Below are 25,586 nucleotides of genomic sequence, written 5' to 3'. Positions count from 1 at the left end.
TCCCCTCCCCTTCTCCTTCTCATTAATGTTGGCTCTGTTCATTCTAGAGATTGGGTTTTAAACCAGGCTCATATTTAACAATATTTCATAGCACACGTGCCTCCAGAGAACATATTGCAATGTAATTTTAATTTGACCGTAATGATCACGTACCCAGCACATTAAGTATAATCAACTTAGAGATCCAGGTAACAAGATCACCTCTCCAGCCCACTTCACCTGTAACTGAAATACACAAAACAGAAACTCAGAGACCTCCCAAATACTCTGATGTTCATGATAAAATTCGGAATGAAAACCAATCTTTTGAAACATTAGAGTAACTTTCTGCTACACAGTTGGTTTAATGTCTTGGGTGACAATGTAATTAGCATGGTTGGTAAATTTAAGGATGACACCAAAATTTCTGGTATTGTGGACAGTGAAGAGATTATCTGAGATGACAACAGGATCTTGATGAACTGAGGAAGTTAGCCAAGGAATGGCATGTGGAATTTAACTGAGACAAATGTGGGTGCTGCATTTTAGTAGGTTAAACCAGAGCAGGACTTATATGGTGTTATGGTAGAGCCCTGGCCCAAAGATGTGCAGATTAGCAGGCTAATTGGTCACATGGGTGTAACTGGGCAGCACAGATTCATGGGTTGGAAGGGCTAGTTACTGTGCTAATCTCTAAATTTAAACATTTTACATTTAAAATTTAAATATCTGCTTCCTGAAATCTAAGTTAGCTAATGGAATGAACAAGATCTTCCAATGGACTCTGCTGTTTGGATCTCGTGCATCAATCCTGCTTGTGAACCCTGTTCTCTCCATGATTTATCCCTGCCAACTTCCCAAAAGGCCTCTTTGTGTGTCAATGCAAATGGAATACATTCCCCCCACTCCCTCCAAAACCCTGCCCTCCCCATTTTAGGATCCCTTGAGGTTTTGCAGGCAAGGTATAAAATTACAACAGTGGAAAAAAGGGGTGGCACAGTTGGCATAGCAGTTAGCACAACGTCTTTACAGTGCCAGCAATGGGGACTGGACCGGGGCTCTAATCCAACGCTGGCTGTAAGGAATTGGTATGTTCTCCCATATCTGCTTGGGTTTTCTCCAGTGGCTTGTTTCCTCCCACTGTCCAAAACATACCGGGGGTGTAGGTTAATGGGTGTAAATTGGGCGGCAAGAACTTGTGGGCAGAAATGGCCTGTTAGCGTGCTGTATGTCTAAATTAAAATTTTAAATTTAAATTTAATTAATTCTTTGAAGTCTGAGATCTTCCCTGAAGTGTCCATTTGGATCCATTTTGTATTGGCTGTGTTCTGCTTTATGTTTAAATAATCTTGGATTAGATTTTATTTTGTGATAAGTGGATGAAATTATTATATTTTGTTCAGACATAAAACAATCCAGTATAGCAACGGGCCCTTTGGCCCACTGTATCTGAGCCAACCATGCCTGTATCTCCTCGTTCCCTTCCTGCTTGTGTGCCTATCAAACATTGCTGCAGAAAATGCATCCATCACAGCCCATGGCATTGTATTCCCACCCCCCCCCCCAACTTCTAGAGATATATTTATTTATATAGATAGATATATATCTAGAGAGAGAGAGAGAGAGAGAGAGAGAGAGAGAGAAAGAGAGAGAGAGAAAGAGAGAGAGAAGAAAGAGAGAGAGAGAAAGAGAGAGAGAGAAAGAGAGAGAGAGAAAGAGAGAGAGAGAAAGAGAGAGAGAAAGAGAGAGAGAGAAAGAGAGAGAGAAAGAGAGAGAGAAAGAGAGAGAGAAAGAGAGAGAGAAAGAGAGAGAGAAAGAGAGAAGAGAAAGAGAGAGAGAAAGAGAGAGAGAAAGAGAAAGAGAAAGAGAGAGAGAGAGAGAGAGAGAGAGAAAGAGAGAGAGAGAAAGAAGAGAGAGAAAGAGAGAGAGAGAAAGAGAGAGAGAAAGAGAGAGAGAAAGAGAGAGAGAAAGAGAGAGAGAAAGAGAGAGAGAAAGAGAGAGAGAAAGAGAGAGAGAGAAAGAGAGAGAGAAGAGAGAGAGAGAGAGAGAGAGAGAGAGAGAGTAGTATTTGACACTTTGACATAGGGCTAAAGTCTCTGACATTTTACCTAACTATTGCCTCTAATTATTTTATAAACTTCAATCAGATCTCCCTTTAGACTCCAACAATCCAGAGAAAAACATCCAAGTTTGCATGACCTCTCCTTGCAGCTAATATTCTCTAATCCAGGCAACAATGTGGTGAATCTCTTCTGCACCCTCTCTAATGCTTTCACATCCTTGCTGTAATGTGACATCCAGATTTTCACACTCAACTCCAAATGTAGCTATCTCGTCTTTAGCGTGCAAGCATGATATGAATGATAAATAAAGGTGACTTGACTTAACCAAAGTGTGCACAGCTACAAGATGACTCCTGTTCTATACTCTATATCCCAGCCAATAAAGCAAGCCTGTCCTACAGCTTCTTCACTGCTCTTGCTACCTGTGCTGGTATTTCAGCGAGCACTGAACATACAGTTTGAAATTAGTTGACTGCATGCACAAGGAAGATGTTTGGATTGAATTAATTGTGTGCGTAAGATAAACTTGATCAAGTTCGTTGCTGAGCTAGATTTCTAGATATCAATTATTAATTAAAGTATGTATTTACAGTTATCAGCATTCAAATGAATTCGACTTTCTACCTCTGTAATGGATCTTAACTTTCTTTCTCTTTGGGGTCCTTTCCTTAATTACTTTCAAAACTTGTAGATTAATTACTTTTAGGTTTTATTTCATAACCCCATAGATATTATTACGAGTAACGGACTCTTTAATGAGGCAGCAGCCGTCGTGGGGAGAGATTTGATTTTAGTTTCGGAATATATGGGTTTTTTCTCTTTCCATTTAAAATGGGTTCATATTTACCTTGTTCACTGTTATTTTATATGTAACTCGATATTAATTTATTTTATTATTATTGCCATATTTACCTATGAATTTTCTATATGTTAAACAAATAAACTGGTTGACCGTTTGAGTTTTGTGTGCCCGATGGAGATGTGGGGGGGCTGGTAGTCATGGTGGGAGCTGGCTGATGGAGGACCTCCGTTTTCTTCAGGCTGACTTCCAGGCCAAACATTTTGGCAGTTTCCGCAAAACAGGACGTCAGAGCTGGCTCTGAATGGGCAACTAAAGCGGCATCATCTGCAAAGAGTAGTTCACGGACAAGTTTCTCTTGTGTCTTGGTGTGAGCTTGCAGGCGCCTCAGATTGAAGAGACTGCCATCCGTGCGGTACCGGATGTAAACAGCATCTTCATTGTTGAGGTCAACCAGTTTACCTATCCTGGCTGCACCATTTCATCAGATGCAAGGATCGACAATGAGATAGACAACAGACTCGCCAAGGCAAATAGCGCCTTTGGAAGACTACACAAAAGAGTCTGGAAAAACAACCAACTGAAAAACCTCACAAAGATAAGCGTATACAGAGCCGTTGTCATACCCACACTCCTGTTCAGCTCCGAATCATGGGTCCTCTACCGGCATCACCTACGGCTCCTAGAACGCTTCCACCAGCATTGTCTCCGCTCCATCCTCAACATCCATTGGAGCGCTTTCATCCCTAACGTCGAAGTACTCGAGATGGCAGAGGTCGACAGCATCGAGTCCACGCTGCTGAAGATCCAGCTGCGCTGGGTGGGTCACGTCTCCAGAATGGAGGACCATCGCCTTCCCAAGATCGTGTTATATGGCGAGCTCTCCACTGGCCACCGTGACAGAGGTGCACCAAAGAAGAGGTACAAGGACTGCCTAAAGAAATCTCTTGGTGCCTGCCACATTGACCACCGCCAGTGGGCTGATATCGCCTCAAACCATGCATCTTGGCGCCTCACAGTTTGGCGGGCAGAAACCTCCTTTGAAGAAGACCGCAGAGCCCACCTCACTGACAAAAGGCAAAGGAGGAAAAACCCAACACCCAACCCCAACCAACCAATTTTCCCCTGCAACCGCTGCAACTGTGTCTGCCTGTCCCGCATCGGACTTGTCAGCCACAAACGAGCCTGCAGCTGACGTGGACATTTACCCCCTCCATAAATCTTCGTCCGCGAAGCCAAGCCAAAGAGAAAACAAATAAAAAGATTGAATAAGAAAGATGAATTGGACTCTGACCTAGGAATTGCAGAAGGCTATGCAAGCTCAGTTCTGTAACCTGCATCAAGATTAATAGTTTTCAGCTGTGGGGACACTTCCAAGCACAGCCATACCCTTTCCACACACAAACTCGCTCAAACCCACATGCAACCACATTGTCTCACGTGTATACGTACACACACATGTTACTATCCAAGAAAACTTCGCTCTGGTAAGTTCTTTTCTTCCCTCTCGACCCTGGCTGCTGCACCAATGGTACCCGATCATTTCCAGATTTAACTGGACTAACTGCTGCCAGCTGACTCTGCAAGAATGTAATTATTTTGATAATTGTGTCTTGCTTCAGTAAACAAATGTACACTTCGGTTTAATTTCATGAACTGACACAAATTACATTATAAATACATTAAGCAATTTATTCCAGAATGTTTCGCCTACAGTAGACATTAAAAACTCCTGCATTGAGACTAAAGTACCACACATAAGATAGCTCACATGCTGAGCAAAACAAAACTCGTGTAACAATCAGTCTTCTAAATTAAAATGATAAAGTTCACTCCTGGTGGGGCATCGAAACCAACTCTCAAGCACTTGAACCACAAATAAAGACAAGTTTTGAAATGAACATCTCATGCAATTTAACTGTGTCCATGATCCAGTATAGGATTTTGCCAGCCTCAACACTTCTCCTTCTGTGTGACTGATTATTTTGTTTTGTTACTCACCCTCCATATGCTCCAAAAGTAAAGCTCCTTTTCCTTCTTTCCATCTTTTATCCCTTAGAAAAGATACTTTGCAACAGAACAATGGGAAAGGTGGGCAATCCCTCGAGGACAACAGTGAGGAGTTTATTCCATGCAGCCTGCTTCCTCAAGAACCGACTCCTGCCATTCAGGCAGAAAGGAGAAGTTCAAAGCTGTATTTCCTGTATCTCATAGCAACAACCATACTCCTATCAAGCAGAACTTCACAGTGTAAACTGCCAACAATCAGCATCATTTGTTGGTTTAAAGAAAAAAAATCAGCTTGCAACTCTGAAGATCAATTTTATCATTTGGGTTCCATACGATGCAAAAGCTCTCCAATTATAATATCGCCCACATCAATTTGTTAAAATAAAGGCAATTTTATTATTTATTTTGTATCAGGGACAGTCTGTCTATTCATCATCAGGAGGGAAAATGTGCATGACAATTAGGCAATTAAATCGCAGATAATTGGAAATAGAGGCAGCTTTGTTTCAACTCTAACAGAAAGGTTGCACGTGATCCCCTTCATTTCAAATCACATATCATGCAAACTTCATATTTTAAAAGTGCCAGATCAGTCACAGACTGCTTTGTTGGAGGGGAAATGTACAGTAAATTCTGAATACTGCCCTTTGTTTGCTCCCTGAGAGACTGGAACTTTGAAAATGCTTTGCACAAATTAACTGTACCAGGCACTCGTTCGCAACCCCACAGAGACAAAGGCGACCACTTTCAGTGAGGCTACAAAATTCAGCTTATGTGCCATACAGCTTTGGTTCCCCTTGCAAAGTCTGGGCACCGATGCTCTGTGTTCTTGACCCACTTTACATATAGATGCCCAGAATGCGCATGTGCAAAATGAGCTCTTTTGTTAAATGATTTGATCCCCAGATACTTAATTTACAGATCAAACAGTTCCACAAAGACACCTGACATCACCAGCCTGGGCTCTCCCAAGGGATGCACAAGGTCACGAAAATGATGTGACCTTCCCTTGCCTTTATTTGCAGGGGAGGGTCATGGAACTATGAGCAAGGGGTGACCACACACCTCTCCATTTTAAGTTGGTTGTTAATCTTCTGGGCAGAACAATATTGTTGTGAATCTTGGCCAGATCTTCTCAGTGATGCAGAGGTCCAAATGCTGAACAGAAACAACCTCAACGTGGTCATGGAACATCGTGGCTGGGACCATTTACCCTCCAGCTCTTAGGGACATTGCCATGTGTAGTCAAAGATAGATTTGTTAATCTTGTTCTAAGATGTTGAAACTGATCATATCAAGCACCTCCTGCTGCCTGAAGTGGGTGACAATTCACCAGTTTATTTCAGGCTGAAGAAATCAAAGAGGTTCTCCTCTCGGCAAAGAATGGGTGAGATTAGATGGCGTTGATTAGGCAGAATAGATAAAGGGAACTATTCCCATTTTTAGATCTGTCAAAGACCAGGCATCATAGATTTTCAAATGTCCAACAAAGATAAAAGGGAGGGAAGGATGAACATTCTTACAGTAACATTCTTCCCTGGAGAAACTCAACAAATCAGACAACATACTTTATGTGGCAAAGATAAAGATCATAACCAATGTTTCAGGCTTGAGTCCTTCGTCAAGGTCATCATTATTACCTTGATAAAGCCAGAAACGTTGATTCTGCATCTTTATCAGACTTGAGACTAGTTTGCAGCCTTGGATGTAAGTGGAGGGTTACAGGTGTGAGGGAGAGAAGGGTTAGATTGGTGTGGAGTAGGCTTACACAGTTCAGCACATCATGAGCTGAAGGGCCTGAACTGTGCAGGAAGTTCTATGCTTGAAAAGTTGGTTTCATTTCTGGGCACAAACCTGACACAGATTTGAGGAAGGTTATTAGTGAACTAAACTCATCATGAAATACAGAACTAAAATAAAACATCAACAGTTTCTTGTAAATCAAACCTCAAATGAAGCTGTTTTTAATTTCAAAAGTACAAGTAACTGCTGGATATCTATTTTTCTCCAATTTTGTAAGTCTGCCATCACAGGGTTTTTGTATCGGGCATGGTTTTCTATGACCCATTAGTTACAAGTGATACAAGTATCATCAGGCATTTTACTCCATTAAGAAAAATGGCACATTTACAGCTGCTCATTACACTTGCTCATTTTATTCTCCAAGTTCCTTCATTCATTTTCACTTTTAATTGTGTTTAATGACCAGAGGAACTGCTCACACTAACCATCCAAGACTCCTATTCATGAAACAATGTTTATTTATTTATTTGTATAGATGAAATATTTGTCCTGCATATGTATTGTTTGTCTGTATGTATGTGGTTATGTTTGGTTGCGTGTCTGCGTGTTTTACACCGAGGACCGGAGAACGCTGTTGTCAAGTTGTACTTGTACAATCAGATGACAATAAACTTGACTTGAAGTCCGAGTTTGCCCAAGGATTGGTTTCAGTATTTTATTTTCATGAAGGAAAGAGATAAATCACTTTTCCACTTATTGCATCGGCTGGCTCAGAAGCTCAGACAGAGAATAGAATTGCAAAAGCAAAGTTCATTCTGTCACAGATTATGTTATATTTTATATTTTGTGTAGATATGTTTTTGAAAGATAGATTGTGGGCTTTTTAGTTAGATCACACACATATACAAACACTTCAAAACAGATCTCATTTAAAATGCAAAACCTTGGTTCAAGCCAGACAGACCAGGCTCCAAGGGCCTTTGCAAAAACTTTGAAGAATACCAATAAAGTCTTCACAAGTAAGTGTTCATTGGACATGCTGTGGAATGATGCATTATTGTTTTGGAAAGCAACAGATGAACGGACTCAAAGATTAGGTCCGGTGCCACAGTCTGTCTGAATGCAGTTTGCTGATCTAGGAAGGTCATGTGGTTTTACCTTCCTGAGCAGTAACCATTTACCTTTCAAGCACCAAAGCCTGATGAACTTCATAAATGTTAGATTCTGTGCACAGTATAAGAATTGCCAGTGAACTTGGAGGAGTGAGAAGTGGGATTGGACTGTGAATTAAAGAATTTTTCTTAACTTATACAAACATTATATACTCATGCGCTTAGAATTAGAATGGGGTTAATTTAGGTTAAGTTAATAGTAATAAGTTAAAGTTTGATCCTGTTTTCATGTTTAAAGATAATTAAATGCACCTTTTGTTTAAGTAACCATTTGTCTTGGTAAATTTCTATTGCTGCTTGGTTTTGGGGTCCTCTGGGCCCATAACAACTCACAAGACCTCGAAACACAAGGCCCAAGTGTTGCATTTGCTTTTACTCCAAGTTCAACCTTGGGGGGGAAAAAAAAAATCAAAGGAACCCCAAGCTGTCAGTGATTATCATCATTTATGTTGATGCTTCATGAGGTTCCTTCACTAAGATCCACAAAGCATTGAAATTCTGTCCTGGAAAATTGAGCTCTTCAGAAGGAAGTGGAGAAATTGCTTCCAGCTGACTCGCTGGAAGAAACCCTGTGCTTGCTCCACCACAACCTTCTCGTCGGATCAACACTGATCTGTTCATTCCTGTCTTAATCTGTAACTTTCACGTGGCAACTTAAATTTGGAAAAGCAGAAGTTTTTCTCCCAGTTCTGTTCAGGAGTCCCACTCAACCATCCATTTCCCTGTAACTAATTCTCCTTTTAACACCACACTAATTCTCCCATCAGTCACCTGGATGAGGGGTATATTATAGTAACCAACGTCACTCGATGTAGCTTCCTCGACATCGGCGTGACCAAACACAGATTGGGTGATCAGTTCACTGAACACCTATGCTCTGTCTGAGAGCTTGAACTTCCTGTAGCCAACCACTTCAATTCCCTTCACCATGTCTTTGGCCTCACCCTTTGCCAGAGTGAAGGTAAATGTAAACTTGAGGATCAACACTTCATTTTCGACAATCTTGAACTCAGTGCTTGATCGTCCATTTTTCTAATTGAGATAACCTTTACCTCTATCTGGATCCACTGTTTCCAACTCTTCTTTACCTATTCCTGTTTTTACTTTTCTCTCTAACTCCCTCCCCCCCACCAGGGTCTCTCCCTCTTTTTGTCACTCCACCTCTCTCACCTTCTGTTCAGTGCCCCATGACCTTCGCCTCTCCCCCAACTTCATTCTCGTGTACTAAATAGTCCCATCTCTTACATGTTTCGATAAAAGGTCCCAATTGGAAACGTTGACTAACTCTCCCCACCAGTCCCTCCAGCAACTCATTGTTTGTTTGAGATTCCAGCATCCAAAGAAGCTGTCTTTTTAAAATGGGCCCTTGAGTGTACTGCTAAAGAACAAAAGTTCCAGTCTCAGGTCTCTCATCAGTTCTGGGGATGGCGAATTTCAGCAAAGAGGGAGAGAAGCTATGCTCTCCGTGCCTGCTAATGACCTGTGATTCTGCTGCTGGCTAAGCCTTCAGTATCCTCAGAATCCAGGCACAGATATCATTCAATTTTTTTTGTGGAACATTTCAAAGACTGAAAAAAGATATCAACTGTGTAGTTCTGTCACGTTGCAGCTGCAGAGAGGATAAAATAATTGTGGAAAATATGAACAAAGTCTTGCTCTCTTTATACAATCCTGCTAACTCACATTTTTAAATATAAAGTTGAGTCAAATAAACAAAACTACAAGCGATTAATTAAACGTGGCAGAATTTTCTGTTGGCATTCCTGAAGGCTGGGTCCTTCGTCATCTATTTGATATGCGTGAGCTCACCAGGTCATAGGCTCCAATTGTTTTCTTTGACAGAACTTGTTCATATTCACAATGAGGTTTCCTGAGGGGGAAATCAGCTGCCACATCACTCTGAATACTTGACAGGCTGCTTGGTTCTGGCTGCTGGCTGGTCTTTAAGACTTCAAGCCTTCTAAATCCAGCAAGCAAGAAACTATAATTCAACTAAATGAAGATGGTGAAACCTTTCTGAAGAGTTTTAACTCGTTGCTGAATTCCACTGAAGATCTCTGGAATATCTCTGTTAGAATTACTTGACAGGCTGCTTGGTTCTGGCTGCTGGCTGGTCTTTAAGACTTCTTCAAGCCTAAATCCAGCAAGCAAGAAACTATAATTCAACTAAATGAAGATGGTGAAACCTTTCTGAAGAGTTTTAACTCGTTGCTGGATTCCACTGAAGATCTCTGGAACATCTCTGTTGGAATTCCCCAGGAGCCTAATTCTGTTCTCTTATGCTAATGTATAAATAGCTCATTGGCTGGAAGTTCCTCTCACACTCTTTCAGAGAATCTGCTGACCCAACTAAACTACTAGTGTAGAGGGAAGTGCAGCACCTTCAGGTATCCTCACAGGTGTATACAAGGTCATTTTTTGGCTGCCTGGCTTTGACATAATTCAATGTAAGATTTCTCTAGCACTTTTGTGCACTGCACTAGACCCCAGAATCTGCAGATTTTCTTGTAGTCTAAGTGTGGTGCCTGCACATTATCTCTTCAGCTTCAGGAACAGTTAGTGAGCAGCATACAAGTCAATAAGATATAGGAGGTGAAGTAGGCCATTCGGCCTGTCAAGTCTGCCTTATCATTCCATTATAAGCTGATCCATTCCCCCACTCAGCCTCACTCCCCTGCCTTCTCCCCATAGCCTTTGATATCCTGACCATTAAGATACCTATCAATCTCTGCCTTAAATACATTCAATAACCTGGCCTCCATGTTCACCTGAGGTTGCAATTTCCAGAGGTTCACCACTCTCTGGCTAAGGTAAATCCTCCACATCTATTTTAAATGGGTGCTCTTCAATCCTGAAGTTGTGCCCTCTTGACCTAGACTCCCCTACCATGGGTAACCATTTATAACTGTGCTGCACCACAGCTTGAATTATTGTAGACCAGACACAAGGCTGAGATGATGGGGTAGTGTCTGCTTCACGGTTAACTCTTCCTGAAGTCCCACACCTCCAGGTTCAGGAACAGTGTTTATCCAACAGCTATCAGACTCTTTAACCTCTCCATATTACCCTGATCATAAACAACCATAGGACTATCAAAAGATCTGTACTGCTCTATCTTACACTAACTGCAACTAACTAACCCCTATGAATATTTATTTATCCATTCCTTTTATATTTATCATCTTTTTTTTCTGTCTCATGGCATATTGTGGTAATATAATTTATACTGTTGTAGTTTCTGTATTTCATGTTCCTATGTGGCTGCAGCAGGTGAGAGTTTTGGTGTATATGTACATTGTAGTTATATGTAGGACAATACATTTTGTTTCAAATTATATCAGCTCCTTTACCTCTGAGATAATTAGAACATTGCTTTTTGTTCTTAAAACAATTAAGTTGGAACCACTGACAATCAACACAGGCACGCCTCAAGGATGCATGCTTAGCCCAATGCTTTATTCACTCTACACCCATGACTGTGTGGTCAGGTACAATTCCGACACTATCTACAAATTTTCCAATGACACCACAGTGGTCAGCAGAATCACAGACGATACTGAGGAAGCATACAGGAGGGAGATAGATCAGCTAGTTGAGTGGTGTTACAACAAGGGCCTTGCACTCAAGGAAAACTAAGGAATTAATTGTGAACTTCAGGAAGGGGAAACCTGGAGAACACAAACCAGTCCTCATCGAGGGCTCAGTAGTGGAGAAGGTTAAGGCCTTCAAATTCCTGGGTGTCAACATCTCTAAAGATCTATCCTGGGGCCACATGTTGATGCAACCATGAAGAAGACTCGCCAGTGGCGGTGTTTCGTTAAGAGTTTGAGGAGATTTGGTATGTCACCAAAGTCTCTTGCAAATTTCTACAGGTGTATCTACAGGAGAGCATTCTGTCTGGCTACATCACTGTTTGGTATGGAGGTGCCAATGCACAGGACAGGAATAAACTACAGACTGTAATCACGGCCAGTGCCATCATGGGCATTGGTCTTTAAAGGACATTGTTTCGAGCCCAGAGGACCCCAAAACTCAGCAGCAATAGATATTCACAAGGACAAATGGTTACTTAAACAAAAGTTGTTTTTAATTATCTTTCAACATAAAAACAGAATCACACTTTAACTTAACTTAATTAACCTAACGTAACCCCCTTCTAATTCTAAGCCCATGTGTATGTAACGTGTGTGTAAGTTCAGAAAGGTTCTTTGGTTCACAGCCCAAACTCACTTCTCATTCCTCCAAGTTCACTGGTTGCAGGCAATTCTTATACTGTGCATAGAATTTAACATTTATAAAGTTCACCACCCTTTGGTGCTTGAAAAGTAAATGGTTACCTCTCAGGAAGGTTCTTGTTGGTTTTCAGAGAGAGATTTGTTATTCCAGGACATCCACAACTGATGTACTTCCATCAGCCACTCCAGTGTCTTGCTGATGAAACTTTCCCTTTCAGGGGGTTTCCAGATGATAACCTCTTTCTTTCAGATCACCACAGAGTTCCTTTTTGTTTCTCTTATTCCAAGTGAAACATTAGACAGCCAGTCCTCTCCTTTTGCATGAACCACAAGGGCTTTGACCAAACGGGCTCTCCATAAGCTTCCCAGCTTGTCCTTTTCCAGTCCCAGCTGCTTCTGCTGGCAGTAAAATGTGTGTGTGTGTGTGTGTGTGTGTGTGTGTGTGTGTGTGTGTGTGTGTGTGTGTGTGTGTGTGTGTGTGTGTGTGTGTGTGTGTGTGTGTGTGTGTGTGTGTGTGTGTGTGTGTGTGTGTGTGTGTGTGTGTGTGTGTGTGTGTGTATCTCTCTCTGACACAGAGAAAAAAGCCTGTTTAACTCTCTCTGCTATGTCTCGAATTAGACACAGCTCCAGTATTTTAAATAACATCTGTTTTAATGTGTTTGTATGTAACCTACTCTAACAAACCTTTCCAAATTTATCTCCCAAAAACATATCTACACTGTCACGACATCTTTACAAGGAGGTATCTCAAGAAACCAACCTCTATCCTCAAGGACCCCCACCACCCTGTCCATGCCCGCTTCATAATGCTACCATTGGAAAGGAAGGTACAGGAGCCTGAAGATGAACATTCAACATTGCAAAATCACCTTCTTCCCCACTGCCATCAGATTTCTGAATGGACAATGATCCACAGACATGACCTCACTTTCTCTCTTTTTGCATGAATTATTCATGTGCCTATATTGCACAAGTTATAGTCGTGTATTTACAGAATTGTAATTCTATGCACAGTAAAGAATTGCCTGCAACCAGTGAACTTGGAGGAATGAGAAGTGAGATTGGGCTGTGAACCAAAGAACCTTTCTAAACTTACACACACGTTACAATACTGCCTCCGCAAAACAACAAGTTTCATGACACTAACTCGGATTCATCATGAAAAAAGTGTGTGTTGGAATCCAGCTAATACAATATGGTTAGGACAGTCAGCAGTTCCTAAAAATGATATAATGCAATGGAGTGATATCAATATTGGGAGGAATGAAGGTGGTCCGGCTACCTACATTGACTTTTAAGATTCAGTATTTTTAGAGATGCAATTTTATAATTCAGTTATAAAATATCCTGAGGCACAAAGTGAGGGAGAAAGGAGATGACGCATGCCACATCAACTGAAACGGTATGAGAAGTGGCCCAAATTCTTTAAAGGGACTGTTTCATTGAGAGAACTTAAAGGAAGAGTGGGAATGGAGGGGAAGAGGCTTAAAGGAAATTCCCCAGGATGGAGTTTTGATGATAAGTCAAAGCTCTAAAAGGATTTATTAATGTGGAGCAAACCTCTTCTTGGGCAACTGAGAGGGATTGAGGAGGGCTTGCTTGCACACCACTTTTGTGACTGGCAGAACTGGCGGTTTCTTCCATAGATGTGGTTGGTGCTCTCCATAATGGCCTTCTGGGATTTCCCAGTGCATGTTCTCAATATCATAGATACTTGGAGTGGCCACAAACCAAAGATTTCCAAGGGGATGATGCATTTCTTCGAGGAGGCTTTCAGCACACTTGTCTCTTTGAAACTTGTCTCTGACTGCCTAGCAATCAGCCTGTGAAAGAACTCAGAACATTGTCCATTTCAGGAGTCCAGTATCAGACATGTACATAAAATGTCCTGCCCAATGGAGCTGACCAAAAATAACTTGGGTCTCAGTACTGGGGATGCTGGCCTGAAGTATGATGTCCTACTCTGGTTCATTTACATTCCCTGGGAAGGATTTTACAGACAGCCTCTGGCATCTTTCCAGCACCTTTCAGATGCCCCATGTAGACCAGCAAAGTGTCAAGCACAAATACGGAGCTCAGGAACATGGCTGCCCAATACGTCATAGATTTTGCATAAATCAAAGGTCTTTCTATAATTTGAACATAGCCTACACTGGTGTATTGTAGATTATAATAAATTTCATCATTAATGTCTAATTTTGAAAAGAATCCTGAAGTATTGAAGGTAGTCCACTTTTTCCAAGACATTGGGGGTGTGGTGGACCCTGGTCTGGAGGGTCAGGCAGGGGGTAGGGAGTTGGTGAAGGACCTTGTCTGGAGTGTCAGTCAGGGTAGTGCAAAGGAACTGGTCTGGCAGATGTTGTGGGCAAAGCAATCATCTTGAGCGCTTTGGTGAACAAGTTGGAGATAGCAAGGAGCTCGACCTTTAGCATGCACATCCTGGTCATCTGCTCACTACATTCAACCACAGAAGTCCAGGGAACCATGGTCACTGCTTTGAACAGTTTCTCTCCAGTTCTGAAAATGTGCTCTCACCCCACAGGAAGTTAACTAAGGTGAGATGCATCAATGAAGATTGGGTTGCCTGTTGGGTTTCACAGCCTTATTTGACCCTGCTCTTCACAGAGGTTAGCTCTGTGTATTCAGAGCTGTGAACTGTTCTACAACCCAAAATCCAATGTGACCTGTGGTGACCACACTGGGGGACACACAGGCGGAGTGATAGAAAGGGTCAGACAAGGAGACGGGACTGGTCCAATTTTGTTACTGACTACCCAGGGAGCTATAAAAATTCACAATTTTGTTATAAAACAGGCTCTATGTTCTCAAAGGTTTCCAGAGCAGCCATTGTCAACAGGGGCCCTATGATTTCCCCCCCCCCCCGCCAAAATGGGGGCCACAGCACATTGAAGTAAAAGCCTTTTAATCTCATTTTTTTTAAATTTTTAATGGTTTTTATGTAGTGGGTAGGAGAGAAGAATGGAAAAAACCTTGACTGCTTCAGAGGAAAGAGAACCCATAAACTTTGAGCAGTGTCTTCATGGGCTACAGTTGAAAAAAGATTGGGAATTGCTGCTCTAAATAATTTAATATAGGCAGGAGACATTAAAAGCCTTTAGAAGGATTTATTTTAAAGAGCTAAATGACATCTTTGTGTACACAAGGCTTTTTGTGTCATTAGCCTGGAACATGTTGAAGGTTCTTTTCACTTGGAATGCATCCTATAGCGGAGGGTAGCACCATTCGAATTGCTGAAATGGTGCCTGACCATGTGGACCACACCGCAACATCAAAACCTGTAACAAACTCCAGGCAGGGAAGGATAAGGGATGAACCCTGTGTTTTCATGCTGGTGAGAGATGTAGTCTTGGACCAAAAGGGATCTCTTGGACAGAAGGGTTGTCCAATTAAGGACCTAACAAGATGTCTCACTGACTCACCAACTGATTTCCCCCAGCTACGTTTACCTTGTATTGGCAGAGGGATAGAACAAATGTTTCTGATGTCACGTGTTATCCCAAGGGTCCTGTAGTCTTTGGGTGCTGTTGAGTGGAGGCTACATGTCCTTGTGATCATGTGGGTTTCCACCAGGTACCCCCAGAACACACAGGGCCAGGAACAGACAGCGTACGGCATTAAACTAGCTACCAGTCTGCAAACTGTATCTGGGATTTAACATTCCCCTCCACCCTGTACAACAGCAGATGCAGCTCAGAGAGGTCTTTAGCAACTAAATTTGCTTCAAGGCACCAAAGGCTTAAACCCTGTCAAAGCAGACCCGACACCTCAATGTTGACCCAAAGTGACCTAGACATTGAGCTGGGGTGGAGGGGCATCAGGAGCATTGCCTGAATATGGAGTGGGAACGATGGAGGACATCAGCCTCCACTCCTTCACAAGGTGCACTCAAAGCTGGTGTTTGGCAAATCCATCATCTGGTTATTGCTTCAATAACCAATTATTTTACTTCAGTTCCAATTATTTTACTTCAGTTCCAAAGTTCCCCACATTAAGTGACTGAATCAGTCATTAAACGCACAGATCTTTTCAGTCTCAGCTTGTGGCCACTGTGACATTCGTTGTTTGACTTCAGTCTGGAAAGCAGTTTATCAAAGTGAAAGTCATGAAAGCTTAAAGTCCAGTTAAAATTGCCAAGGTCCACCTCATGTGTAGAATTCCATGGGGGTCCACGGGACACACAGTATAGAAGCAGACCATTCAGTCCAATCCCTCCATGTTAGAAGTTTATGCCCCATCTCATCCTCCCCTCATTTCAGAATCAGAATTTATTGACGTGAACAAGTCATGAAATTCTGTGTTTTTTGTGGCAGCCTCATAGTGTAACATTCATATTAAAACCATCTTTCAACATTACTATAAAAAAATGAAAATAATAATGCAGGGAAAGTAAGGCAGTGTCTTTGGTTCACTGATTATTCAGGAATCTGATGGCAGCGGGGAAAAAGCTGTCCTTGTCCCCTTGAGTGCTCGTCTTTAGGCTCCTGTACCTTTTCCCCAGTGGTAGCAGAATGGGGCCATGGCCTGAGTAGCAGGGGTGCTTGAGGATAGAGGCTGCTTTTTTAAGACACAGCCTCATGTAGATGTCCTCGTTAGAGTGAAGTCTGGTGCCTGTGATGTCGCAGGCCGAGTTAACAATCCCCTGGAGTTTATTCTTGTCCTGAGAGTTGGCGCCTCCATACCAGGCAACGATGCAACCAGCCACAATGCTCCCCATGGTACACTTTAGAAGTTTTCAAGAGTTTTCAGTAATGTACCAAAGCACCTCACAAAGAATAGTTGTTGGAGAGCCTTCTTTGTGATTACATCAACATGGAGGCTCCAGGACAGGTCCTCGGAGAAGTCTGACACCCAGGAATTTGAAGTTATTGATTCTCTCCACTACTGAGCCCTCGATGAGGACTGGGTGGTGTTCCCCTGACTTTCTCCTGAAGTCCACAATCATCTCCTTGGTTTTGCTGACATTGAGCACAAGGTTGTTGTCGTTACACCATTCAACGAGCTGATCTATCTCCCTCCTGTTCGCTTCCTCAATGCTGTTTGTGATTCTGCCAGCAACTGTGGTGTCATCGGCAAACTTGTGGTGGAATTGGAATTGTCCTCACAGTCATGGGTGTATAATGAGTAGATTAGTGGGCTAAGTATACATCCTTGGGGTGCGCCTGTGTTGATAATTAGTGAAGAGGAGAAGCTGTTTCCAATTTGTACTGACTGTGGTCTTCCAATGAGAAAGTCATGGATCCAGTTGCAGATTGGGGTACAGAGGCCTAGAGTTTGTAGCTTCTTGACCAGCACGGAAGGAATAACGATATTGAAGGCCAAGCTGTAGTCAGTGAAGAGCAGCCGTATGTATAAATTGCTGTTTTCAAGGTAATTCAGAGGTGAGTGAAGAGCCAGCGATATTTTATCTGCTGTGGAGTGACTGTGATGACAAACGAATTGCAGCGGGTGCAGACCTTTGCTTGGGAACATGTTAATTCTGGCCATGACCTGTGCTTATCTTCATTTGTTAATTATTTGTTCTATCTTTATCAATGTGCTCCAGTAATCTGTGTGGTTCTTGTCCTGAATACCACTCTCCTCCTCAACATCATTGACAAATTCAGAAGTGGTGCAGTGCAGCCATTCTCAACCCTTTATTTGGCTATGGGCCCCTCCAGGACACTGCGCAAAGTTCATGCTCCACCCCCTCTGTGAAGCAGTCATTTAGTCGATTTCTTCCATACTTCTCTCCTATCAACTACGTAAAAAACAAAGAATATTTCATGGCACCCTTCAATGTATTATGGCCCCCAGGGGTGGGGGTTGGGGTGCAGAGCACCCATTGAGAGTGGCTGGAGTAGAGGATGAATTTGAGACAGTGTGGGAAGCAGACAGCGCAGGGCCATTAGTGAGATTACAGATATATTGGGCAAAACCCATTCCTGTCTGCGACCTTGTGATATCGCTCATTCTACCTCTTCAATATATCACACCAACCCCCCCCACTGCCATCACCGGAGCCTTGGTACAGTGAAATAAAAGTCTTGATTTCTTTTCACCTCACATAAATATTTTAAATGTTTTTTTATGTAGTCGTTTGGAGATAAGAAACCAAAGCTTGACTGCTTCACAGGGAAGGGGGCCCATAACCTTTGAGCAGAGTCCTAGGGGAGGTAATAGCTAAAAAAGGTTGAGAGTGGCTGATTTACATCAGATAATATTTATTGATTTGATAAAATTACATTCTCAAGGCTTGTAGATTGCTGGCTTACATAATTTTTTGAAAGAAGCTCTAGTTTTGAGCTACAGTCACAAACTGACTGCACTATTGCAAGTTACTTTTTATGCTCTCAGATTACAGTGGATATTTATATCTAAGTTGTGTAATTATTCTACACAGTCAACAATCCCTGGGTCTGCTTGGTTATGTTTCAGGCCTGGTGGGGTGTATAGGAACTTAAAGGGATGTGGTGGTACTGGAAGGAATGCAGAGGAGATTCACCAGCATTGTTGGCTGGTTTGGAGGACTTTCATTCTCAGGGGGTGGGGGGGGGGGAATATTGGATATGTGGGTCTCTCCCAGATCTACTCAGCACAGGACCAAGGCAATGTTTACATCTTTGGGATGTATCAGAGATGTTAAGGTCAGGCCGGGAGAAGGTTGGTTGATAGATACTTTTTGGCCCGTAGCTGTTTGTTTCAGTATTTGCTGCTTTTATTCATAGAACATTACAGTGCAATACAGGCCCTTCAGCCTTTGATGTTGTGTTGACCTACGTATATATTCCTCCCAAAGTAAAAAGTACTTAGCCCTCCCTACCTCATGATCCTCCATTTTTCTTTTATCCATGTGCTTGTCTGAGTCTCTTAAATGCCCCTAATGTTTCAGCCTCCTGAACCAGCCCTGGCAAGTCACTCACAACTCTTTGTGTAAAAAAATGTAAGCCTGAAACTCCAAGACTTTTCTCCCTTCTCTTTGTAGAGATGTCCTCTGGTGTTTCCTTTTCCTGGGGAAAAGGTACTGGCTGTCCACTTTATCTATACCTCATAATCTTGTAGACTTCTAATAAATCTCCTTTCATCCTTTTGCACTCCAAAGAGAAAAGTTCCAGATCTGCTAGCCTTGCCTCATAAGACACATTTTCCATTCCAGGCAACATTCTGGTAAATCTCCTCTGCACCCTCTCCATAGCTTCTACATTCTTCTGATAATTAGGTGACCAGAACTGAACACCATACTCTAAGTGAGGTCTCACCAGTGATTTGTAGAGTTGCAACATGACCTCTCAACTATTGAACTCAATTCCTCTATTAATGAAGCCCAACATCCCATAGGCCTTCTTAACTAAGTTATCAACCTGCACGGCAACCTTGAGAGGTGCACGGATTTGAATCCCTCTGTTCTTCCACACTGTTAAGTATCTGACCATTAACCCATACTCAGCCTTCTGGTCTGACCTTCCAAAATGCATCACCTCATACTTATCCAGATTGAACTCCATCTGCCACTTTTCTGCCCAACTCATCATCCTGGCTATATCCTTTTGTAACCTACAACAACCCTCAGCATCGTCCACAACTCTTCCAACCTTCGTATCACCCGCAAACTTACTGACCCATCCTTCCACTTCATCTAGGTCATTTATAAATATCATAAGGAGCAGATCTGTACAGAATTCCACTAGTCACTGTCCTCCAGGCAGAATACTTTCAGTCCATTTCTGCTCTCTACTTTCTATATGCAAGCCAATGTTTAATCCACATGGCCAAGGGTCCTTGGATCCCATGCCTCATGACTTTGTCAAATGCTGTACTAAATTCCATATATTCAGCATCTACCACTCTACCTTCATCAATTTCTTTTGTTACTTTTTCAAAAATCTCTACTTGAGGCACGACCTTCCCTTCACAAAGCCACGCTAACTACCTTTGAGTAATGAACTTCTCCACAGATCCTACCCTTCAGAATCCTATCCATTAGTTATCACACTATTGGCGTAAGACACACCGGTCTATAATTACCAGGATTCTTCCTATGGCCTTTTTTTAAACAAGGGCACCACATTTGCCATTCTCCAATTCTCCGGCATCTCCCCTGTGGCCAAGGAGGGACTCAAAGATCATAGACAACGCTATATCTTCCCTCAGCAATCTGGGGTATATAGCATCCAATCCTGCAGACATACCATTGTCCTGACTCTATCCTTTAATAACCTACCACAGCACCCTGCACAACTCCTCCAACCTACATATCTTTGTTCTGGCTAATTTCTGCCTCATCACATTCCAATTAGCCCTTCCCCAATTAAACACTTTCCCATTTTGTCTGCCTTTCAGTTGGTGTTTTGTTTTTCATTCTGTCTACATCTTTATGCTTTTTTTTTTAAACAAAAACTTCCATCAGAACTCTTCTGCTCCAAGTAGCCCTAACTTCTCTAGTTTAATCTTAGAACTAAGCACCCTCATCAGTGGAATCGTTTTCTTCTGAATCGCTTCTGCGCCCTCCTCAAAGCCTTTACACTTTTCCAGAGGTGAAACTCCCAAAACAGACGCAACGCTCCAACTGCGATCAAACCAGTCTGTAATAAATATTTACCAGCATTCCTGCTCATGTATCCTGGACTGCAAATAAAGCCCAGGACCTTGAGTGGTTTTTAATCCACTTCCCCGAGAGAGCCCCAGGCAGTAAAACGTGTGTTCGCCCGAGTGTCCAGTTGAACAATCAATTGTTCTGCATTAATAAAGACTTGGGGTAACTCGCAGGCGTTCAACCGTTCAGCTTTGAAGTGTTCCTGACCGATACTCACTAACTGTAATGTTGACTCAAATTTCACAGTAACGTTTTACGCAAAATATTCCATTTATTGCGATCTTCCCCCCCACCCACCCACCCCCCCGTAGGCTTTCTCTCAACCCATTCTCCTGTTCCTTGAGTTTTGTACTTCACCCTCGTCTCACACTCTGACCGTGAGGGAACAGACTTCACCTTGCTCCCACTTGTGTCACGGGGAGGAGAGGGAGCCTGCATTATCACCCTGTTGAAAGTTATCTGCCAGACCGGGAGTGAAAATTCGAATGGACCCTCCAAACAACAGTCAGGCCCGCCTCCCCCTCGCTTTGTTGCAGAGTGCCGGAAGGGTTAGCATTCTTCCTCAAGGAAATCTCCACTTTCTTACTATTCATCTAACAAATTACCAATCAATTTTCAAAGTCTCGCCTGAAAGTGTAAACATGAATTCCACTTGGTAAAAACCATTGATTGCACCCATATTCAATTAAGTTATAAAAATCACTCCTGTTTCAGTCATGTGCTTAGAACGAAATACAACATCGGCGTGAACCTTGAGTGACCAAGTGTAACAAAGTTAATCCAAATGTAATCAAAACACATGGAGTACTTTACCAAGTGTGAGCAGCGCACATGCTAAAGCAGAGTTATCTGGTAGGATCCAGTTCCAGCCTCCAGTCAGCGAATATTCCTCCCGCACTAGCCGCCGGTCAGTGGAGTGTTCAGATAAGTGTGTGTTCAGGTGTGTATGCAGAGGTGTGTGTGTGTCTAGGTGTGTATGCAGAGGTGTGTGTGTGTCCAGGTGTGTGTTCCGGTGTGTATGCAGAGGTGTGTGTGTCCAGGTGTGTGTGTCCAGGTGTGTGTGTCCAGGTGTGTGTGCAGAGGTGTGTGTGCAGAGGTGTGTGTCCAGGTGTGTATGCAGAGGTGTGTGTTCCGCTGTGTGTGTGTCCAGGTGACTGTGCAGAGATGGGTACAGCGGCGGGACCCGAATGAATATGCCTCTATTGCTGCGAGGCAGCGCTGTTTCTGCACAACCTGCTGGCTCGCGAGTGTCTCTTCCAGTCCTGCCGCATTTTTTAGTTCACTCACGCACATGGGTGTTTTATTGGTGCCCATCCCTAATTGCCCTTCGGAGGATAATAGTGATCCACCTTCCTAACAGAGTAAAAAGGTGAAAAGGGCACATTTTCCTCATATACATACCTAAATGGCAGTGTAGGTCCAGGGAGCCTTTTCCTGCTTCCGTCTCTGACGACAAAGACAAACTAGAAAAGACTCGAATCCCACTTCAGATGAAGAGACATCAATCTGAAATGTCCCGAAATGCAGCCTTCCCTGTTCAAGAGGGAATTAGTCAATGGGATTGGTTATTACAAAACCACGTGAGTTTCACTGTTAGTTTTTATTTTAATTATACAGTATCTAGTAGAATTAAAATTTCCCAGCTTCAATCAATAGCCCAGGTCTCTGGACCTCTACCACAGACCTATAACTAAAAACTCCTGATCCTTTATGTTTATGGAGCACTTTGAACAGAGCAAAATATCTCAAGGTTTCTCAAACACTCAAAGGGCAGGTCCTGTGAGGGATTCCCAAGAGCTTCTTTTCCACTGGCATCCCAGTTAATTGGCAGTGTCCATGGATAGGAAGCCCTTTGTGCCATTTTCACTGGGCCTCCCTTAAATGGGACACAACTTATCCCCCGGATGGAGTGTTCTACCTTCAACTGGAAATGGGTGACTTTCTGCTGTGCCTTTTCAACTGGTTTTTAGAAACATACTGGTGACAGAAAATGCTGGGGATACGAGTAGGGGCCGAAGTCATGCCTTGCATGAAATGACATCATTTGAAGTCAGCTTGCTGACAGTTTTCTTTTTCCACTGGACCCTGACCCAGTTATTTCCTGGGATAAGGTGCCCAGTGGAAAAGGGGCTAAGGATTACAAGAGATGTCACATTTCTCCATACATCCGTTATCTTTCCTCCCTCCACCTGGAGATCTCTTCCCACAGCAGAGCTGGCAATGGAGGCTGTTGCCAGCCAAGCTTACCTCTTGCCCTACAAGGCACAGGTCAGGAGTGTGATGAAATCCTGATGGGTGTCATGCTTATCATCCTGAACATTCCCTCCCTCACCACCAGAGAAGAAGTGGGTGCACCATCCACACAATGCAGTCCTTGTTCACTCAAGAGCAATGGTTACAAAATCACTTCAGATAAGAACACAAGGTTGTATCTCATTCCTCAGATGTTGGCAGAGGCTGGTTTCCCAAATACCTCTCTAAACAGCCTTGTGGCAGGTGCCAAACAAAGGGACTTCTATACTGTAGCTCCATGTGACATTCCCTGTTCTTCATTTGGCCAGTTGCATTTTCATTTTTAAATTTAGGCGCACAGCACAGTAACAGGCCATTTCAGCCCACGAATCTGTGCCACCCAATTACACCCAATTGATCTACACCCCTGGTACACTTCTAACAGTGGGAGGAAACCAGAGCCCCCAGGGAAAGCCCACACAAACACGGGGAGAATGTACAACCGCCTTACAGACAGCACCAGATTCAAACCCCAGTCCCAATTGCTGCCGCTGTAACAGCACTGAGCTGACCACTATGTCAACCATGTGGCCCTAATCAGGTGGCCAGAACTGTACACAGTTCCCCAGGTTTGACCTCATCACAGCTTTATATAGCTGCAACATTGGCTACCAAAGGGTTGGGAATATTTAGGGAGAACATTCCAAAGCTTCTGGGATAGGCAGTTTAAGGTGTGGCCAGCAGTACTAGGCTAAAGCCCTGGTTGTTATTAAATTTACTGGCCGAGTCAGATGGCATGGCAAGGCAGAGATCTCTTTTTGTCAGAATTTTGCATGTTTCCATGAGACCTCTAGTCAGCCATGCTCGCCTCATCTGACAGCCACACCACGCAGCAGGGGAGAACAAGAGTGGCCAAGGGTTATGACACAAAACGTCTGTTCGGCCTGCTGAGTTCTTCCAGCAGACTGTAATTACGAGTTATGATCTGGACAAAGAAATACATTCAATCTTGAAACCTTAATGGATTCTAACACCGTTTGATGTATTGTATTCTTCGCTTTATGTGCCTGTTGTGTAATAAAATGAAGTTAAATAGGAATAAGATGAAAGCCGGCTTGATTCTTTCCCCATACCCCACTAATATGCCCAAATACCAAAGGGCCACTTTTGAAAAAAAACAGCTTAACATCAATTCTGCCAAGATAGAGGAAACTCATCAGTGCTAATGAATCATTTCTAGCCAAAACAGATGATGGGTGAATGTCAAGACTTCCAGTAATAGACCAAACTGCCTCATCAAATTACATTTCCATTCTTGTTCTGCTTTATCAGGCAATTCCAACTGCTACTTAAAATTTGCAGTTATTAAGAGACAGTGGGAAAATCCACACATCTGTTTATTAAATATTTCTGAAGCAATTATAACTCTTTCAATGAAGTTTTTACTTTACTTGGTTCAAGCACACCATCAATGTGAATGATCAAATTCTGAATGTATTGCTGTTTTTATGGCGTTGCTTTCCATTTCAGCTGTCCAGAGGTTAGGATGGTCAATGGAACATTCACACATTTCATTGAGTATGGAGTTCCCTCTGAGTCCCAGGTGTGTGGAGAGGTTTGTGCAAGACGCCTGCAATATTACAGAAGATCAGCCATGACCTTCGTGAATGGTAGAGGGCAGGTTAGAGGGATTGTGACCTTTTGCTCCTGATTTCTGTAGAAAGGTGACAGGGTCAGAGGTCATCAGACAGTGCACCAAGGTCCTATCTGCTCTCTTGAGTCCTCCGAGAAGAGTGGTGGGCTCCCTTGGTCCTGGTTAATGATATCTTCACTTTAACAAGTGACAGCAGGAGCAGGAGTTGGCCATCCGTCCCTTCGAGCCTGCTCCACGCTTTAATGAGATCACAGCTGATCTGGCCATAGGCTCAACTCCACTTTACCCCTGATCCCTATAACACTTAATTCCCTACTTATCTGTGTCTTGAACACATTCAATGAGGCAGCCTCTACTGCTTCATTGGGTAGAAATACCACAGCTTCACTGCTCTCTGGGGGAAGCAGTTCCTCCTCATTTCTGATTAAATCTACTTTCTCATGTATGCCTTTGCTATTTGCTGGATCTCTCTGCACCAAGCACCTTGCTGGGTTTCTGGAACTGGGGCAGAGAAGCCCTATCATTTGACTGCAAGTAGGGATGCGCTGAAGGCATTATGAGTGAATGCAGCCTGTGATCCAACAATGCTGATGCCTCCTGTGTGTACTGTCACATCGCCTCTCCAAGCTACCAGGGTGGGGCATTAACAAGACCCAGAGCACATAGTTCAGCGGCAGGCACAGCCAAGTGATTTGGGGAAATCTGTGCCAGCTGTCTCAAGCTCAGTGTTGGCTGCTGCAGCTTCTGAGATCCAAGGATTGTCTATCATTGTCAGTGAGTTGGTGCTCAACTCCAGATACAACCCAGCCATGTGACCTCCATCAGCAGTCCACCATTTTGGAAATGTCTCCTCACATCTCCATTGGCTCTTCAGGATTTTCATTCTGTCTTTGCGCTATTTTGACCTCAATGTTTCCAGTTACTCTTAGAAGGACCATTGAACATTTCTAAAGATCTGTTTGCCGCCCGTTTCCATCTCTAATCTCTCTCTCCTGCCTTTCAGACCAATGGGAACATTGTTAAGACAAACAAATCATCTTTGCAAACAATGATCTCGGTCAAGGCCAGCTTTAGGCTTCCCCGCCACCTTCTTTGTAAATTCTCCAACC

General features: G+C 43.0%; 1 protein-coding gene across 16 annotated transcripts in view; it reads right to left on the bottom strand.

Annotated features, from left to right (window-relative positions):
* The window catches only part of rap1gapa (RAP1 GTPase activating protein a), a 343,293-nt gene that overhangs the window by 239,241 nt on the left and 78,466 nt on the right, over positions 1–25,586 (bottom strand). Inside the window, exon 1 of one of the 16 annotated variants that reach the window (XM_069918284.1) lies at positions 21,993–22,120. The exons of 12 other annotated variants lie outside the window; for them this stretch is intronic. Coding sequence is in view for 2 of the 4 variants with exons in the window: in XM_069918277.1 (XP_069774378.1) it covers positions 4,843–4,886 (44 nt within the window). In the remaining 2 variants the exon portion in view is untranslated. Of the gene's footprint in view, positions 1–4,842; positions 4,978–21,404; positions 21,805–21,992; positions 22,121–25,586 lie in introns of those variants that run through there. 3 more of the 16 variants (XM_069918288.1, XM_069918280.1, XM_069918277.1) reach the window with 3 other exon arrangements.

Source organism: Narcine bancroftii, chromosome 2 (assembly GCF_036971445.1).
Source record: "Narcine bancroftii isolate sNarBan1 chromosome 2, sNarBan1.hap1, whole genome shotgun sequence".
In the NCBI taxonomy this organism is placed as follows: domain Eukaryota; kingdom Metazoa; phylum Chordata; class Chondrichthyes; order Torpediniformes; family Narcinidae; genus Narcine; species Narcine bancroftii.
Note: the sequence above shows the minus strand (reverse complement) of the source record. Positions and strands in the feature narration are given on the sequence as shown.